Consider the following 13,418-nt stretch of genomic DNA (forward strand, 5'->3'; position numbering starts at 1 on the left):
TAAATCTGTGCAAAGTGCAGATGCTTTTCTGAGGAGAGAACATTTAGCATGGCTGACATTAAAAACAATGGGCATAATGACCCAAAACATAATTTTAATTACAATGTACACTAAGCTATGTGCCCCAGAGGCTGCTGCCTCCCCAGGCTTTTATTATATTATATAGTATAACTTTAGTTAACTCACTACTAGGCTATAAATATTAAGTTTCATTTATGCCATTGCAAATTAAGGGCAGTCTATCATAAAGATAGACCAAAAAAACTGTCTGAGTCATTTGGAGTCAAGTGATGCCTAAATCAAGTAAAGTAAATTAAATCTCCCAGCTATCCATTTGTATACAGTGATAATGACTCTGAAGCAAGTTATTCATCTTGTGGCTATAATATTGCTTCAGAATCACCTGTTTCAAAAATATTATTGATTGATTTTATCTTGAGAGTTCCTTTTTTAATAGCTAGTTGAAGCAACCACCTAGTATGCTTACTTTTTATGCTCTGGATTTTCATATTCTAACTGATGGACAAAAGCATTTGTGCTCTACTTCTGCCTCTATACTTAACTACTTTAAAGCCTTGTTCATAACCATTTTTCTTAAATTGCTTTTGAATTGGTTTAAGATTTATTTCTTTCCTTTGCTAATATGTTATTATAGAAATAAATATAATGAAAATGATTGGAAAAAATTGTCGTTAAAGAAGAATTGTAAGAGCTTTCATAGAGAATTAAAGAATTTGTGAAAGCATATTTTAAAGCTGGAAAAAGTGTGCATTGTGCATATTTTAACTACCATTATTAGTATTACTTCATTCCTGTGTGGTAATTTTTTTAACATTTGCTCTGTCAATCACTCTCACCACCTCTCCATTTTTTTTTCATTTTCTTCCTCAGAATAGCACAGAATTTCTTTAATTCAACGTATTGTGCCATGCTATTTTGCTTGCTGAATTTGTAAGTCTGTTAGAATGTAATTAGCTTCAGGTTTTGTACTTTTTACATTCTGCAATAAACTTTACCCATCAAAATATGCATAAGAATGTTTTGGAAAAACTATTAGGGAAATGAATTTGCAAAAAAATTGTGTATATTAGCATAAATTGAATGCAATGTATCCACAAATGACTTTGTGCACAATAATCCATAGAAATTTACATATCCCTAAATGAATGTGAATATCGGTCAGAATTAACTATAGCTGAGAATATGCAGTACTGGACAAGCATTTCCATTTGTCCATCTTTGGTGTTCTTTTCTTCAGCCAACCTTAGATAACCAATATGACCATAGTCTGAAATTTCTTTCAGACAGAGTCCTAATATATCTGGAGGTGTCACAGTCACTGAAAGAAATAAATGTTAAAATTCATATCTTCATTTCAGATGCAAAAACAAATCTTGTGGGAAACGAAAGCAGAATCATAATTACTTTGTCCCCTTATGGTTAAGCTTTGAAACAATACTTCAAATTAAAAGTTTTAAGAGATGATAGAGGATAAATTTATGATAGATGATAAAGGGAGACCCTAGCCTAGTTGAAAATTACAGACCAATCTCTTTATGTTGCATCACTTGCAAAGTCATGGAATCAATCATTAACCAATCTATTACCCTCCACCTAGAAAAACAATTTGGTTTCAGAAAAAAATTATCCTGTAATCTACAACTACTACATTGCAAAAACATATGGACTACACATCTCGATCAGGCAAAGCAATAGATGCAATTTACATAGACTTCTGTAAAGCTTTTGATTCACTGGTACATGACAAATTACTTCTAAAACTAAAAACCAATCAATCAGAGTAGAGCTGGAACGGACCTTGGAGGTCTTCTAGTCAAGTTCAAGCAGGAGACCTTACCATTTCAGACAGGTGGCTGTCCAGTTTCTTCTTAAAAACCACCAGTTATGATGCACCCGCAACGTCTGAAGGCAAGCTGTTCCACTTGTTAATTGTCCTCACTGTTAGGAAGTTTCTCCTGAATTAGTAGACCAGAGGAATGCTGTCGATATAATTTACTTGGACTTCAGTAAATCATTTGATAAAATAGACCATAACCTACTACTAGATAAAGTAGAAAAATGTGGGTTAGACAGCACCACCACCAGATGGATTCGTAACTGGCTGACCAACCGCACTCAACGTGTAGTCCTCAACGAAACTACATCCACATGGAGGGAAGTATGCAGTGGAGTACCCCAAGGCTCTGTTTTAGGCCCAGTACTCTTCAACATCTTCATCAATGACTTGGACGAGGGGATAGATGGGGAACTCATCAAATTTGCAGATGACACCAAGCTGGCAGGAATAGTCCACACTCCAGAAGATAGGCTCAAGTTACAGAAAGATCTTGACAGACTTGAACATTGGGCACTATCTAACAAAATGAAATTCAACAGTGAAAAAAGTAAGGTTCTACATTTAGGCAAAAAAACCAAAATGCACAGGTACCGTATATGTGGTACCTTGCTCAATAGTAGTACCTGTGAGAGGGATCTTGGAGTCCTAGTGGATAACCATTTAGATATGAGCCAGCAGTGTGCAGCAGCTGCTAAAAAAGCCAACACAGTTCTGGGCTGCATAAACAGAGGGATAGAATCAAGATCACGTGAAGTGTTAGTGCCACTTTATAATGCCTTGTAAGGCCACACTTGGAATACTGCATCCAGTTTTGGTCACCACGATGTAAAAAAGATGCTGAGACTCTAGAAAGAGTGCAGAGAAGAGCAACAAAGATGATTAGGGAACTGGTGGCTAAAACATATGAAGAACGGTTGCAGGAACTGGGTATGTCTAGTTTAATAAAAAGAAGGACTAGGGGAGACATGATAGCAGTGTTCCAATATCTCAGGGGTTGCCACAAAGAAGAGGGAGTCGGGCTGTTCTCCAAAGCACCTGAGGGTAGAACAAGAAGCAATGGGTGGAAACTGATCAAGAAAAGAAGCAACTTAGAACTAAGGAGAAATTTCCTGACAGTTAGAACAATTAATAAGTGGAACGACTTGCCTGCAGAAGTTGTGAATGCTCCAACACTGGAAATTTTTAAGAAAATGTTTTTCACACTTGTGACCATTGCAGCATCCCCAGGGTCACATGATTGAAATTCAGCTGCTCGGCAATTGGTTCATATTCATGACAGTGTCCCAGAGTCATGTGATTGCCTTGTGTAACCTTCTAACAAGCAAAGTCAATGTGGAAGCCAGATCCACTTAACAACCATGTTACTAACTTAAGTGCTGCAGTTATTCACTTAATATCAAGAAAGGTCATAATATGGAAAAAATACACCTACCAACTGTCTCACTTAGCAACAAAAATTGGGGTCATTTGTTGAGAACTACCGGTAACGTGGAATTTTGAGAGTCTTCTGGGCCAGGAAAATTATATTAGCTTACTCATTATAGTACTCTTGAGAGATAATGCTTTATAAAATTTCTCTCATGATTCCCCCAGTTCAAGCCCTGAAACGCTTATATATTAGAGCATGCATACACTGAATTTGGCATCTTTGAGGTTGCCTTGTAACTGTGACTGAATCAAAGTGGCATGGTAACTAGGTAACAATGTGCAAAGGGTGATGTTTTAATTCAATTTTTCACACTTCAGCACTCTGCTTTCCATATCGCAATCTGTAAAGCTTGCTGGTGAGAACAGAAACAAAGACTATTTCAGTTTTTACTGATCAGCAATGTCTAATAGTTTGTTGTCACTGTATATTAAACAAGGGACAGGAATTTTTTTCCTTAATGGCAGATACTGAATAGATAGATAGATAGATAGATAGATAGATAGATAGATAGATAGATAGGTAGGTAGGTAGGTAGGTAGGTAGGTAGGTAGGTAGGTAGGTAGGTAGGTAGGTAGGTATATAGATATATATATAGGTCTTGGCGTATTTGGGTCTTTTCCCGTGTAAGGTTGAGAGTATCTTGGCAACGTTTTGACGAGATCTCACTCGTCATCTTCAGGCTGGTGCTTACGGCTTTTGTCGTGTCCCACTCCTCCTCTTACGGCCAGGTCGGGGAAGTCCATATCAAGCGTGGCTGCAAAGCCTCTGCAGCTTTGCCAAAGTTCTGTCAAAGTTCTCAGGGCAGGCAGGAGATCAGGATGTGACTTCAGCAATCCAAGTTAGACTTTGCCTGACTCAGAGAATACCAGAAAGCAGATTCTTTATATAGGCCATGGGGGATGGCTCCATGACTCAGCACTTATCCAGGCCTGCCCCTCCCTTCCTTTTGCTGACATCGCCTCTCAATTCTTCAAAAGCGAGGATCTCTCCAGCCTCCAGATGTTGGTAATCTTAGCTCATGACTGGCTTCACATTCTTCAGGCTCACATGCTGTGGGGGAGGGGTTTAGTTGCTCCGTTTGTCTGGGCATGGTGCCAGGACTGGGGGCTGGAGGCACGTCAGGCCATTCGTCTTGCTCGGCCTGTCCGGGCATGGTGCCAGGGCTGGGGGCTGGAGGCATGCCAGGACATTCTTCCGCACTATCAGTGTCTGGCAGGAGATAAGAGGGGCCCAGCTGCAGCGGGGGGGGGGGGAGCGAGCAAGGCACAACAGCTTTGTGCTCCGACCACTCTTTGCTCGAGAAGCATGAAGCCGAAGACACCAGCCTGAAGATGATGAGTGAGACCTCGTTGAAACATCATCAAGATACTCTCAACCTTACATGGGAAAAGACCCAAATACGCCAAGACCTACATACCTATACCCATGAAAACCTACGGAAACAAATATATAGATATAGATACACACACACACACACACACACACACATATACATACATACATACATACACACACATATACATACATATGTGTGTGTGTGTGTGTGTATGTGTGTGTGTAAGTCTTGGCATTTTCGGGTCTTTTCCCGTGTAAGGTTGAGATTATCTTGGCGATGTTTCGACGAGGTCTCACTCATTATCTTCAGGCTGGTGTCTTCGGCTTCATGCTTCTCAAGCAAAGAGTGGTCGGAGCTTCCGTCTCTCTATAAATACTGCTGGGGAGGTGGGGAGTGTTGCTGTGAGCGGGTTACACTCCCCACCTCCCCACCAATATTTATATATTGCTGTGAGCGGGTTACACTCCCCACCTCCCCACCAGTATTTATAGAGAGACGGCAGCTCAGACCACTCTTTGCTTGAGAAGCATGAAGCCGAAGACACCAGCCTGAAGATGATGAGTGAGAACTCATCGAAACATCGCCAAGATACTCTCAATCTTACACGGGAAAAGACCCGAAAATGCAGGTTTTGGTATGTTCGGATCTTTTCTCGTGTAAGATTGAAAGTATTTAGGCAACGTTTCGATGAAATCTCACTCATCATCTTCAGGCTTTTGCTTTGTTCTTATGTGAGCAAAGTGTGGATTTTAACTGCTGTTTCTCTATAAATACTGGGGGGGGGGTGTTTTTTGAATTGCAGGCCTAGCTGTTGCAAGCTGATTGGTTGGCTGTGTTGCTACATATTGATTGGTTAATGGAGTTTTTTTGAATTGCTGGCCTAGCTGTTGCAAGCGGATTGCTTGGCTGTGTTGCTAGTTGGTTAATGGGGTTGATGTTTGTGTGGGAAGTAGCATTTGGGCCCTGGTCTGGTTCTGAGTTCGAGGTCCTATTATGTGTTGATTTTTGTGTGGGGAGTAGCATTTGGGACTCTGGTCTGGTTCCGAGTTTGAGGTCCTGTCATGTGTTGGTGTCAATTTTTGTAGCTGGGATTCGTTTCTTGACTAGTGCTAGTTTTCAGATGTTTGGTAAGCGGGAGGTATTGTCATGTTTATTCATGTTATGGGGGTGTTTCTCTATTTCTATGGCTTCCATAATTATTCTCTTGTGATAGTGTTCAGTTTTTTATTGCCTTATACACTGTAAGCCACCCTGAGTCTTCGGAGAAGGGCCGGATATAAATGTAAATAATAAAAACAAAAGTTTTGGAGATTAATTTGGTTCCTTCAAAATCAATGTCATGTCCTGTTGCTTTAAGGTGTTGGAAAAGAGATGAAGTTTTTTCTTTTTTTCTGACTGCAATCTTGTGTTCTGCTATGCGTGCATTTATTATCCTATTAGTTTGTCCAATGTATGTTGCTGGGCAGATTTTGCAAGGTATTTCATAGGCTCCTTGGTTTTCTAGCTGGATCTTGTCTTTGGGGTTTCTTAAGATGTTGGCTATTTTTTGGTCTGTGCAGAAGGCTGTCTTGATGTTGTGTTTGTGGAGAATTTTGCTGATTTTATCTGTAGTGCCTTTGATGTATGGGAGGAGGGCGATGTCATTGTTTTGTTCTGTGTCTTGGTTTTTGGGTTGAGTGTCTCTTTGGATTAGGTTTGTAATTGTGTTTCTTTGGAATCCATTTGAGATTAGTACGTTTGTAAGTGTGTGTAATTCAGTTTCTAGGTGGTCTTTGTCAGCTAGGTGTTTGGTTCTAGAGATGAGAGTCTTGGCTACGGAGTTGATCTGTGCCGGGTGGTGATGTAATTGTGCATTTACAGAGCCAACCAATCACAGCCAACCAATCAGCTTGCAACAGCTAGGCCTGCAATTCAAAAAATACCCCCCCACCAATAGAGAAACAGTAGTTAAAATCCACACTTTGCTCACATAAGAACAAAGCAAAAGCCTGCAGATGATGAGTGAGATCTCATCGAAAAGTTGCCAAAATACTTCCAATCTTACACGGGAAAAGACCCGAACATACCAAAACCTGCATACATATACCTACGAAAACACACACACACACACACACACACACACACACACACGTGCTTAGAACAGGGAGGGTTATTGTGAAAGAAATAATTGAAGAATTGGTGAACCCCTCTTGCAAATATACTTGAATAACACAACTCAGAAGTCTGTGGAGATTCTCAGTCATCCAGGTCATGGTTGTCCCAAAGATGCTTTTTCAAAAGGCAACTGGACTTCCTTGGTTTTCCTTGAAGACATTTCGCTTCTCATCTATCAGAAATGGATGAGAGGTGAAACTTCTCAAGGAAAAACCAAGAAATTCCAGTTGCCTTTTGACAAGACAAGACAAGACAATTCAGAAGAATTTATCTGTGCAAATGAGCAAGTAATGTGTTTATGTGTTGCCATCTTCCAGGTTACACAAACTTGAATTGTAGAAATCATAAACTTGTGTTCTTTAGAACCATATTAAACACAATTATAATTATATGGTAAATGTATTATATATTTTGCTGTATTCGTATGTTTGGTTTATAACTACAAAAATTCAATATAAAAGTTGATCTGTACTTCAAGCATGTGGATATTTTTAGTTAATTCTGATGAAGTGGCTTGGTTTTCTTGTGCTAGCGTCTCACTTTGAGAAAAAGAAACATTTTACTTGTTTATTAATTTAAAAGATGAACTCTTTTGTGGAGATGGCTTGCTTTTGTAGAATTCAATTTTTTCCATGGAATTTATTGCAAATAGATTATATTCCTTATTTATCTATTGTAAAAAAGAAGAGAAGTATGATATAAATTTGAATCTAATGGTGAAGATACAAAGAATGCCACATAAAATCAGATTCTAGTTCCTGAATTATTACTGACTTTAGAATAACAAAAATCCCCTTTCTTGCCACAAACAAGAAAGTAGCATGTTTTTTAGCACAAACATAGTGGTACATATTTTCAGTGTCTTTGTTTCTGTGCACTTCTCTTGTGGTTTGTTTAGAAAACCATTGGCTAAAGGGAAGATCAGCTACAAAAAATATAAAACTGAAATGTCCACAGGCTTCGTGGTCACTTTTCTGCTGTTGTATTACAAACTTCTTGCAAGTTGTGAAGATGCATTGATGGCATGTCAGCATGTCCTGTGAGCAGGGATTGGTTTCAGGATGCCAAAACAGATGGATTGGGAAAGGGGAAAAAATCCATCCCAATGTATACATAGAAAGAGAAGTTGCAGGAATGAATTGGTGAACTAGGGGGAAAGGAAGAGTAATAGTTTGTTTGAGTTCATAAGGCAGAGTGTGACAAGAGTTCTCCCAGTGGGGTGGGGGTGGAACCATTTACAATGGATGCCAAATTGGAGCACATCAAAGAAAAATGCCAAATTTACTGCTGTTTCTGAGAAACCAAAAAAGAGTTAGAAATAAATTAGCTCTGCTCCCAAACACAGATGAGGCTTATCAAATCTGGCTTTGATCCCAGAGCTATCCATGCTACTGGTATGGAAACATTCACACAATTCCAAGGCATTTTAATTCGTCTTCTGTTCGAAAGGAAGGAATCCCTAATTAGCTGAAGCTGTTTAGGGAGCTAGAGCTGGTCAGCTAGTACAATGGTTAAAATTCAGTATCATTGAAATACTTTCTTGTAAGATAATGGATCCTCAACAAATCAAACATCAGGAGATCCTATAGAAAACAATTCCTTAATTATAATATATTTTGGTTTATGAAAATAATGTCCTAAATGTTAATAAATGTCCGTTTCTTTCTAGGGACTTGGGTCACCTTTGGAGGTCAAGTTTCAGATGAGGTAAGTGATGTGTCATTTAATGACAACATAGAAAACAGAACTTGAGTAATCTAGAAATAAATACACAACTTTAATGTTTTCATTAAAATTAAAAGCCATGCCATGGAAGTCTGAATAAATTGAAACAAGATATGGCAAAGCATGATCAAAACAACAACAAAAATCTCATTTCTCTTAACTGAATATATACTTTTTTAAAAAAAATTGCATTTATATCCCGCCCTTCTCTGAAGACTCAGGGTGGCTTACACTATGTTAGCAATAGTCTTCATCCATTTGTATATTATATACAAAGTCAACTTATTGCCCCCAACAATCTGGGTCCTCATTTTACCTACCTTATAAAGGATGGAAGGCTGAGTCAACCTTGGGCCTGGTGGAACTTGAACCTGCAGTAATTGCAAGCAGCTGTGTTAATAACAGACAGACTTAGCAGTCTGAGCCACCAGAAGTCACCAGATACTATTTCATCTATGGTAATAGAGCAGCCTCGTTCAAATCTAACAACCTTGGTCTCCAAAGAAGGTAACATGGAACTCATAGCAAGAATATGCTTTAAAGCTGAGCAGATTTTGGCCCAGAAAATATCTAGAGGAATCTTATAGAGCTAGTTGACAAGATCAAGTGTCTCCAACCTTGGTAACTTTAAGCCTGGTGTACTTCAACTCCCAGAATTCCCTAGCCTGGAGGAATCGACAAGATTGATGTATCTCCGCTTGCTCCTTGTTTTCTTAATGGCCTACATGTGGCCTTTTCCATTACTTCCTCTTAGCTACCACCTTTGAATTCAAGCACAGGATATCTGGCTCACTCTTCCCTGATCTTCTCAGAGTCTTCCTTTCCCTTACTTGAAACTGCCAATGGCCTTGCTTGTTTCCTGCTGCCCAGCTCCTGAAACCTACGTGCCATATCCAAGCTTAGACTTATTGCTGGGTCATTTCCAGATAAAATACAATGTTCATTTTTTTTGATCCAGACATGGGCCACTTAATATTATATTATGAACCTTAGTGGCACAGTGGTTAGAGTGCAGTACTGCAGGCTACTTCTGCTGCCTGCAATTTGGCAGTTCAAATCTCACCAGATTCAAGGTTGACTCAGCCTTTCATCCTTCCGAGGTGGGTAAAATGAAGACCAAGATTGTTGGTGGCAATAGGCTGACTCTGTAAACCTCTTAGAGAGGGCTGTAAAGCACTGTGAAGCACTATATCAGTCTACATGCTATTGCTATTAGCTGTTCTGTGTATTGTGCACATCTCTGAAGCCACAATACCAAAGCTACTGAGACAATGAAATGTGAATCAGGTAGTCCTGACTCTCAAACATGACTGCTCTTAGACACATGATCTATCACTATCACGTAATAAAACACATTGGTTTCCTACTTCTGACGACCCCTATGATTTATATCAATAGTGCTTTAAGTTATAATGTTATACCCATTTATGTAGGGGAAATCAACTCACATTGATTTTAATGATTTCCTTAATGCTAATGAACATATCGTAGCATACATTTTCATGATTGAAAAGTTATGTATATCATAAGAAAGCTGATTTGATAAACAGTTAATTGTTAACTATTAGTATTTATTGCAATCATCACTGTATATCACATAAAGCGTTGAAGGTGATTACAAGCAGTTTCAAGCTTGAGTTAGGAAATGAATGTGCTTAACTACTTGAAATTGGTGTAAACAAAGATCCCAGGTCCAAAAATGTAAGTATTGGTAAGAAATAGTGGCAATCTATTTTCCTGCATCCTAAATTTGGTCCATTGTCCATGATTTAAAAATTAAGCTTGATTTGGCATTAAGATCTGAAACTATTTCATAATGAGTCATTCCTGCAAAATTTGGAAGATTGGGGACAGAAAGTTTTTATATTTCGAAGATTAATTTAATGTCTCTATTTCCAAAAGGTGGCTGAACATCTAATGACCATTGCATATGACAGTGGTGTGAATCTCTTCGACACAGCAGAGGTATATGCAGCTGGAAAGTACGTATCTGTGCTTCTATTCTTCCATTATAGGTAGATCTTATTTCTAAACTGAATATTATGGCTTTGCAAGTAGGTACCATATAGATAAATGGCTAAACTTTAATTCACTTTTTTTTTTTAAAAATCCCACATTTAATCCAGACCTCTCTACATAGGACTAGGAAAACAAACACCTGTTGGAAAACATGGGGCTCTGCTGTTTATCAATATCAACCACATTAGGTTAGATGGATGGATGAATAGAATTACAGGTAGCCCTCAGCTTACGACCACAGTTGGAACCATAATTTCCATTGCTAAGCAAGGCAGTTGTTAAGAGAAACATGTCTGACTTTATTCCCATTCCACCAAGGCAGTTGTTAAGCAGATCACCGAGCTGTTACACAAATCTGGCTTTTCCCATTGGCTTTGCTTATTAGAAGCCAGTTGGGAAGGTCACAAATGGCAATGCTGGGATGCTGCAACCAATGTGAATTCATACCTGTAGCCAAGCATCCAAATTTTGATCACATGACTTTGGGGATATTGTGATAGTCATAAGTGGTTGTAAGTCACTTTTCTCCATGCCATTGTAACTTTGAACAGCTGCTAAATGAATAGTTATAAACTGAGGATTACCTGTGTTTAGTATCAGTCAGCTTCCTATATTCTTGGACTAAAAAGAGAGAAAATAATGTCATCTAGAAGAAATGTGTTTGTTAAAATTAGCGAGGAGTTCCCTGTCTCTATTTCACATAACTGATATGGTGGAATTTTGCATCATAGCAAATATTACAGGATAAATCCTACCAGCTTCAGTAGCAGCTCAGTGTACTCCAGAATTTCACCCTCAACTTATCCCTCTTAACCTGCCAGTTCCATCTAAATAAGTAATTCTGGGCAATCTAAAAATGGGACACGGTCATCTCCCTAGTCTTATAAAACTGCCATAATATCTAGTTATACTAGCTAAGGATTATGTGAGCTGAAGTCCAAACCATCTGAAAAGTACTAGGTTGATGGAGATCTGTCTTAAATCATGTGCTATGTGTTATTCCTTACACCAATTAAAGCCAAAACTCTCTGCTGTGACTTTTATTGCACATTTTTGAACATGCTTCTATTTCACATGCTGTTGTGCATATGTATATACATATATACCGGTATGTATGTACCGTTGTAGCTGTTTTTCTGACAGGAAAACCGGGGATTTGTTTCATTTATTACACGAGAGGGATAGGAGATTCACCTCGTCCAATTTAGTAGGATTACAGTAATCCCTTTCTGCTAATACAGTAGTGGAAACTGCCTGAGCCAAATTGTTTCACAAACTATCTCAAAAAAATAGTCATTTCTTTGTAAATTCTCTCCAGGCCTGCTGACAGATGGCTGCCAAAGCTGGACTATATAGTAGCAGGCAGAACTCATGGAACAGAAAGAAAGCATCACAACCAGGCGAAACTCATCCACAGTTTTTGTCTTGGTTGACACCATCATAAAGCGAAGGAGTTTTCTGCAATAGCTCAGTGGCCTTGGGGAAATCTGTCCATATGCCTACCCCATTTTTATCCATTTTTCTTTACAAACACACAGAGACATAGGCCGTCCATTTGATGTACTTCTTGTTCTGTTTATCTGAATTTATCTCATGTAGATAAATTCTACATATATGGAGATATGGATCTCCATACATCTTACTTCTGCAATTCTCTGCAGCGAGGCTTGCATAATACTGGGTTATAACCTGGGTTCCTCTAGATACTAATCTCTGGTGGTCTCAATATCTCCATTAAAGCCAAAAACAACAGACTTTGAACTTTTAAATGGAGATGCTTACTTAGAGGTAAAAGAATATTGGAAGTCTATTTTCTGGGGGGAACAGGGAAGGGAGGGGACTGCTATCATTACACAAAACAGTTTGAGCACAACAAAAAATATCCCATATCTCACAGTTGTGATCCAAGGCACCACAGACTGGTTTGCCTTAGTGGCCAGATGATTTGGTTATATTTTCTGAGTAAAAATTGTGACATTTTGCTCTCCATGGACACAAACTCTGTTGTGACATTTGGAGACAGAGCAAAATGATTCCCTTAAATCTCTCTATTAAAATAGAAAATAGAACATTGATTCCCGTCCCATGTGTCTTAATATCTGTATTTATATTGCTTCTCTGCCATAAACTGAGATTGCATCTTTCGTCCTTGTTTGCATCTTCTCCATTCTTCCTTTTATACAAGTCAGCAACCAAAGAATGTTCTGTTCCCCCCATGTCTCCAAACTGAAGAACTTCAAACCATAGCGTAATACCTTGGTGAACTTAATAGAACTAGGAAGTTATAATTGATGAAAGACTTACAGCTAAGTGTTTATTTCATTTCTGCCCTGTTCCAAAACCAAAATTATTAATTAGATTTTTTTTTAAAATGGGAAGGGATGATCTATTCAAACTTCCTTTGTATGAAATGACAAATCCTTAAATAAGGATTTATGTTTGTTAAACAAATTTATATAGCTGTCAAACTCACACTCTGTGACTGTAGGCAATATACGGCAATAAAAAGCCAAAATTAAAAACCCACTCCTCCCCCCATAGCAGCGACAAATCCCATCAAACAAGCCACTTCATCATCTCAGTATCAACCCAGGGTCTCCAAAGCTGCTGACAGAACCATACCTAAGACAGTCTTTCAGAAAAATAACAAGGTGGGGGGACCAGTTTTATCTCTGGGGGAATGATCTTCCACAAGGAGGGAGCCACTGTAGAGAAGGTCTTTTTCTTTAAAAAATGTATTTTTTTAATAGATGACACTTACATGTCCTGCCTTCCCACTCTGGTGAGCCAGTGGTCACCAATCGGTGGTCCGTGGACCACTAGTGGTCTGCGAGAAAATTTTGGTGGTCCACAGAAAAATTATTTGCATTTTTTTATATTGCACTAAATTGGGGGTC

The 13,418-nt window shown here is 38.7% G+C and overlaps 1 protein-coding gene across 3 annotated transcripts in view; it reads left to right on the forward strand.

The window, feature by feature from the left end:
• KCNAB1 (potassium voltage-gated channel subfamily A regulatory beta subunit 1) overlaps positions 1-13,418 on the forward strand; it is a 193,127-nt gene that overhangs the window by 121,903 nt on the left and 57,806 nt on the right. For all 3 annotated transcript variants that reach the window (XM_058188530.1, XM_058188531.1, XM_058188532.1), the window contains exons 3-4: positions 8,447-8,484; positions 10,405-10,484. In XM_058188530.1, coding sequence (XP_058044513.1) covers positions 8,447-8,484; positions 10,405-10,484 — 118 coding nt within the window. The remainder of the gene's footprint in view (positions 1-8,446; positions 8,485-10,404; positions 10,485-13,418) is intronic.

Source organism: Ahaetulla prasina, chromosome 6 (genome assembly GCF_028640845.1).
Source record: "Ahaetulla prasina isolate Xishuangbanna chromosome 6, ASM2864084v1, whole genome shotgun sequence".
In the NCBI taxonomy this organism is placed as follows: Eukaryota; Metazoa; Chordata; class Lepidosauria; order Squamata; family Colubridae; genus Ahaetulla; species Ahaetulla prasina.